A 7,127-nucleotide genomic window follows, 5' to 3' on the forward strand; every position below is an offset into this window, starting at 1 on the left:
AGTCGTTATTGAAAATATCTCAGCAAAATTAAGTGTTAACTTTTTATTATTGACGACTTAATCATTTTAGTCTATAAATAAATTTGATTTTTGATTAGTTTCTCCATCTACATGTGTAAGAAATTTGATTAAATTTTAATTATATTTTTCATGATATGGATTAAATTAATATAAAAATTATAAATTTATATTATCAATTAAAATTTGTGGACAAAATTATAACTTTTACAAAACTTTACAAATCAAAAGTGTTTTTAACCCATACCAAAAGAGAATAAAAGATGCTTTATAAGAAACAGTAATTGTGGAGTGTGTAATGAAAGTCAAAGATTTTGTTTTACAAGGAACCTATATGATAAATAAATAAATACTTACAAAAGACAAATATTTTTTAAAAGCTTTTTCCAACTTTAGATGAAAAAAAACAAATTGTCAGAAGGTTTATCAAAACAATCCGACAAATTGAGTCGATTTATCGAAACCGGTCGAATGGATGTCGATTAGTCGGTATTATGTTCAGGCGATTGATTTCATGAAACATCAATAAAATCGATAACCATTGGTGACCAAAATCAATAGATCAAGTTTTATTCATCGAAGATGACATACTAATAAAAAAAACCTTAATTGCATTATCAAATGTGCGTGAAAACAATTATCTATTCATGATGAGACATTTTTAATTACAACCATTTAAAAATAATTTTTCTAAATCAATTGGATTGGTAGTTATTATTATAATAATGATTTCAAACATTTTAAATCGAAATTTATTTAATCAATTTTAAACCATTTAAATTTATATGATAATCTATTTATTCTGCATTAACTTATTTTTGTGTAATAAAAAAAGGACATCAACTTATAGATCGATGAAAATATTGTGGGCTTTCCCAATGTCTTCAGCCCAGGTAAATTAATGGGCCCTTTTACAATTGGGCCCAAATTAAAACCTTTTAAGCTTGGCCACACTTACTCCATTGAAAACGTAATAGATCAACGGAATTAAAAAAAAGATCCCATTTGATTATTTTTTTATTATTTACGAGTGTTTTGTAGGTTTTCTGATATATGGGTCTCATATCCAAATATATAATGAAATAATGCAATCTAATTGATGAATAAAAAATACTCAATCTAATTGTGCCTGAAAATTACGTTCGATCGTTATTGTTATCATTATAGTTATTATTATGGTTACCACTAATGTTAGCTAAAAGATTATCAGTTTTGACATCTTTACTCTTATCCTTACCGTTATTATTACCGTTATCTTTATCACTTGATCCCCAGAGATAGAGGTAGAGGTAACGGTAACAGTAAATTTGATAAAATTTATAGTTTAAAGTAAATGCAATCAAAATCAATCCAATTATGTTTACAATTCAAGTTTATTACAATTGATTCGTCAATAAAATTTTATTACAATTACACCAATTTTCAGTATGGTTTCGTAAACGTGGCCTAAATGCCAAATTTTGATAAGTAATTATACAATCATGTTACTAATTAAAAAAACCTAAATTACAAATTCAATACTGTCACGTTTTTCTTTTTAAAAAGAAAAAGAAATTACTTTGAAGTTTGAAATTTGTGTCATATGGTTCTAAAAGTACCTAATAAATTCAATTTTTCTTTTTGAAAAAAAAAATAATGAACCTATTAGATATGAATTTGAATTCTCTAATTAAGGTTCTATTTGATAATCTTTTCATTTTTAGTTTTCTATTTTTGTACTTTGTACTAGTTTTCTTCCATTTTTTTAATATGGATTTCACTTTTCTTAAAGAAACATTTGAATTCTTAATCAAAATCTAAAAACAAAAACTAGTTTATTAAAAATTTGTTTTTTTTCCTTTTTTTTTTTTTTTGTCAAAATATGGCTTTGTGTTTTTAAAACATTGGTAGAAGGTTGGACAACATAACATAGAAATTCAAAGGTGAAAGAAATGAGAGTTCATAAACTTAATTTTCAGAAACAAAAAATAGAGATAAGTTTTCAAAAGAGTAATCATGTTAAATGGTAAAACTGCTAAAAATAAATTTGCTCATTTTTTTTTAATTTGAAAATGGTCCTTTTAAAAAAACTATTTTTTTTACTTTTCAAAATTTGGAATGGTTCTAAAAACATTGGTAAAAAGTACATAGAAATATAAAAAATTTAGAGGTGAAAAGAGAGTATATAGAATTAATTTTTAAAAACTAAAACAAAAAATCAAATAATTACTAAACGAGATCGAAATAATTATCAAACAAGACCTAAACTTTTACTTCTGTGGCTAGAAATTCTGTGAATTAAGGAAAAAAATCAAATAGGTGAAGAATCTTAGACATAAAATTAAAATTTTAGTAACCTATAAAATATTTTTAAAGTTGGGAAACATACTGACACAAATTGAAACTAGAGCTAATCACTTTTAAAAGTAAATAAGACAGAAACATTGAAGATCAGTAACTAAAATTGTACTTTTAACCTTAAAAAAATTTACAATTAGAAACTCGATAAGAATTTAAATACAATAAATGTTGAAATCTCTTCGACATATCGATTATCATCTTTAATAGATACGTGTCTCTCTCCAATTGGTCAATTTCCGACATATTTTTTTCCTTTTTTTTTTAAAAAAATTGAAGTGGATGATGAAGCAATAACTAATTAACAATGTAGAATTTTTAGGGGCATATTTCATTCCAAACTCAACTGAATTTGTAGAGTTCGTTATATCATACAAATTATATGCTCTCTCAACCTCCATTGCATGAAAATGCATGAGATTTTGGCCTTTCTTTTTCTTCTTTTTTAGGGTTATCCTTCCCTTCTTCAATTTCAATTGAAGCAGCTGAAGAAATGTTCGGGATGGCGGCGGAGGCGGTGACGACCGTGGTGGCGATGGCGGTGGCCGGGTGGTTGCTATTTGGAGCTGAGGGTAGGCAGCCAGTGTTGCATAGAGTTGGAGGAGGAAAATATACTTGGACAACTAATATTAACTTCACTGATTGGTCAATTCATGAGCACTTTTATGTTGGTGATTGGCTTTGTAAGTTTTTTTTTTTACCCTCTAAGTTTAATTTTTATGATTGTGATGGAAATTTGGCAATGGGATTGAGTTATCTAAAGATCTAGTAGAAATTTGGTCAGTTTTTTCATATAAAGTTAGGGTTAAGAAAGTCAAATATTTAGAGGTAATTTATCCCATTTGCAAGGTAATTAAGGTATATTTTCACCTAAGCAAATCATAACCCATTTTAAAATTGTATTAAGTAATCATTAATTTTTAGTGCTTACTCCATTTCTTTTCATTTTGGGGTTTTCACCTCTTTTTTCAAACAGCATATGATCATTAAAGTCAAAGAAATCTCACATCTTGATAAGAAAAACAAATTTTAATTTGGCTCATATATAGTCATATTTACATGAGGAACATCTAATTAAGGGTTGTTTTCATGATAATCTTACATGCATGTACCATAAATACTATTGGTCAAATTATTAAATTAAAAAAAACATATTATTGGAAGAAAATATTATTATTATTATTTTGAGTTCAAAGAAGATGTGTACTTTGATGAAGATTCGAACTTTTAAGAATGTACTTTTAAGTGAAGTTAATATTGACTTTTACGATGTTTCTAACCCTTTTCTTGTGGGTTTTCATTATTTTTAGATTTTGGGTTCGATAAACATATCTACAACGTGTTGGAAGTGAACAAAACGAGCTACGAGAGTTGCAACGATAAGGGTTTCATTTTCAACCTAACGAGGGGAGGAAGAGATGTGTTCAATCTAACAGAAGCAAAAACATACTACTTTCTAAGTGGAAGAGGGTTTTGCTTTCAAGGAATGAAAGTTGCTGTCTTTGTTGAAGAATCTCCTCCCATAGTTTCACCACCCAATTTACCCAATTTACCCAATCATTCTCCATCTTTACAACCATTAATATTCCCCTTTCTCCCTCTTGCTATTCATCAATATTTCTATGACTAATTCCTTCTTCTAAATTATATATTGATTAGGGCTACAACTTGGGTAGCTTTTATTATGTAGCTTGGGTTTGAATCCTTTTAACTTTACTATGATTCTAGTTTAAGTTTTGTTAAAAGGATGTTATAATAAATTTAAAGTCAACTATAGTTAGTCATTAGGGTTAGGGTTAGAGTTAGAGTTAGGTTGGTTGAAGTTTGAACTTTGACTTGTTTGAAATTTGAATCTCGATTATCGTTCGAGATGATAAAATAAAAGTACTTTTTTTCAATATTTAATTTTACTAAAGGAAAATATCAATTGAGTTTTATTTTCATAACCTTACTTGATAGTTTTATTTTCTTTGGTGGAGGAGATTTTGGAGGTAGATAAGGATAGAATTTTGTGTCAATTCCGTCATATAAGACATTCATAGAATCATGTGGCAGACCGTTTGGTTAAACGTTCAATGAGTATTCTCATGTTTGGTGGGAGGATTTCTCGTTTTAGATCGGTTAGTTTTCTAAGACTGAATTTTCTTGTTCATGTCTTGATTAATTCCTTTTGTATTGTTTCGTTTTTAAAAAATAAAAAACCAACATTCAAACTACTCATACTTTAGTGGGCAGGACATCAATTATGGTCATTACAAAAATTAAGGGGGCGTTTGAGGTGAGAGTTGTCATTAAAATATAATAACCACCTCGTAAAAACTATTTCAAAACCTCTAATTAGTTACAGTCAACACTATTTCAAAACTCTCAGTATTTACTATTTACTACAGTGTTTACTATTTTATATTCATCATTTTTTTATTTGCTACAGTGTTTACTATTTTCTTCTCAAACTAAAATAGTTTATACCTCAAATACATACTATTATAACCCAAACTAAAATAATCTACATCCTAATACAAACTATTATAACTCAACTATAATAACTAATTCATTGTCCCAAACGCCTCCTAATAGTTTAATATGTTATCCAAAATCTCAACGGGAATAAATACTTAAAAAATAAATATTTATTAGGTGCAAAATAAATATTTTCAACTCCCAAAAAATCATTCCAAATAAGTGTCTTTACGCTTTTTATGTCTGCAAATTTATATTCTAAATGATCAGTTCTCGAGTATAGAGTTTTCTATTTGGAAAAAAAAAAAAGTTTTTTTTTTAGTACTTCAAATAATATGTAAGGTGAGATTTAATTGTGTTATGTTCAAGTTAATTGAAAAGTTGAATTTTTATTTCAATGTATTTCACTATATAATTATACTCAACAAATTGAATATAATGTGAAATCAAAACCCTTTATTTGTTGAATAATTGTTTTTCGATATATTTATAGTTAGTTAGATTTGGTCAATTTTATAAATAGTTTTTCTGAGGACATGTTCAAAATTTTAAACTCGTTTAAGTTTTCACACTTTTTGAACTAATCTTCAGCTTCGAAGTAAAATATATTTTCATTTAATAATCATGTAGTTTTTTAGAATTATTTTTGTTTTCTTACTACTTATGTTTTTATCTTTTCTGACCTAAACATTTGAATTCTTAACCAAATTCTAAAAATACAATAGCAAGTTTTTAATTTTTTTTTTTTTTAATTTTCAAATTTTAGCTTGACTTTTTATAACATTCTTCAAAATTATATTTAAAAAAAATCAATAAGTGAAACAATGCCCATAAAAACTAACTTAAAAAAAAAAAAAAAACTAAATGATTATTAAATATAGGCAAATTTGGACATCAATTTTGGTTCATTAAGTCTTTTTGTTGGATTTAGGTCTTTTATTGTGGTTGAATTTTGGATGAAATTATTGTAAATTTAAGAAGCACATCAGGAACACGGATGCTAATAAAATATAATGTTAAAATGAAATAAATATATGAAATAAATAAATATTAAAATAAATCAAATATAATATATATCAATATATAAAATAAAATAACAAATTATAGATTTCTCTACTTTCTCCAAACTTTTTGAAATTTGCCTAATGTGTGTCTTTCAAAACCCACCAAATGTCACTGTTTATAAACAATTTGATAAATAGAAGGTAGATTGTCACACCCTTCCCAGATTACCCTCTTAATCTAAAAGAGGATATGACCGTAGTTGCTAGTCTGCCAGCACCCACCACCTTAGCCCTCTAATCTAAATGCCAACCTGTTAAATATTAATAAGGTATGCATATGGTATGTCTCTTTAAGGTTCTACAAAATATTATATAAACACATGCAAATAGCCATGATATAACATCTAAGAGGAGAAACATTCACAGATGGGCCCAAACATCTCTAGCAAAGCCCTAGTCTCTCTCAAAACATGTGTACATAAATAGATCATCAACCTAAGTCTTCTTAATAAGCTGAGTCTCTCAGTGGCAAGCAGTAGCAGGATCAGTCCTGAGGAATCTAACCGCTACTTGAGAAGGGAAAACACAGAAATTCTATGAGCTAAAAGCCCAGTGAGCGACTATAGAATTGTATAACATCGTGCATTACATCACTATAAACATGTAAATATACTAATGAATATCTCAATAAATTGTCTCTAAGTGTAGCTTTAAACATTCTTAGACATCATCAAACATCATTATTCCCTAGTTGAGAACGAGCCTAAACGCTCTAGCTCCCAGTATTTAATACCAGCCAAGAGACTCATACTTCGGTCTCTCATTCAGAACTGCCTACGTGCACATGGCCATACTAAGTACTGTCATACCTTAGATACTTTCGCTCAGATACTTTCTCAAACCTGTCCTTCAGTATCGAGCTACTAAGATACCTTCTCAAATGTCCTTCGGTACCAAGGTATTTTGTAGCATCAAATTAAATTCTATTGCCTACCATCTACACAAGTACTCATTCTCTCATAGCATTTCTCTAGGAAACATATTTCAACATTAGAAACTTAACTTTTGTAATGACCACATGACATACCTTGGCCTGTGTTACATATATACAAGCCGGGAAACATGTGTTAAGTTATTTTCCAACCATTTGTTGCTTGAGGGAGTATAAATTCATCATTAATGTCACTGTAACTTACTTGATCTTATATGCATAAGTATTGGAGACATTAATTCACTTAGTCACTCACCGCTCGTCAGGGCTCTTAACGGTTTATACGCCTCTCTTAGCTCTTCTTGGCCTGAAAGGAC

General features: G+C 28.2%; 1 protein-coding gene across 1 annotated transcript; it reads left to right on the top strand.

Annotated features, from left to right (window-relative positions):
* Window positions 1-2,473: 2,473 nt before the first annotated feature.
* ENODL20 (early nodulin-like protein 20) lies at window positions 2,474-3,985 on the top strand. The gene is made up of 2 exons (XM_039024535.2): window positions 2,474-3,038; window positions 3,666-3,985. The coding sequence occupies exons 1-2, from the start codon at window positions 2,849-2,851 to the stop codon at window positions 3,983-3,985; spliced, it is 510 nt and encodes a 169-aa protein (XP_038880463.2). The 5' UTR covers window positions 2,474-2,848.
* The last annotated feature ends 3,142 nt before the right edge of the window (window positions 3,986-7,127 follow it).

The sequence above is a fragment of the Benincasa hispida genome, chromosome 2 (assembly GCF_027475165.1).
Source record: "Benincasa hispida cultivar pf3 chromosome 2, pf3_genome.v1.1, whole genome shotgun sequence".
Taxonomy (NCBI): Eukaryota; Viridiplantae; Streptophyta; class Magnoliopsida; order Cucurbitales; family Cucurbitaceae; genus Benincasa; species Benincasa hispida.

Coding starts and splice junctions, on each gene's coding strand:
- ENODL20 (XM_039024535.2), top strand. CDS start 2,849: ATGTTCGGGATGGCGGCGGAGGCGGTGACGACCGTGGTGGCGATGGCG. Junction 3,039..3,665: donor TTATGTTGGTGATTGGCTTT/GTAAGTTTTTTT, acceptor CATTATTTTTAG/ATTTTGGGTTCGATAAACAT.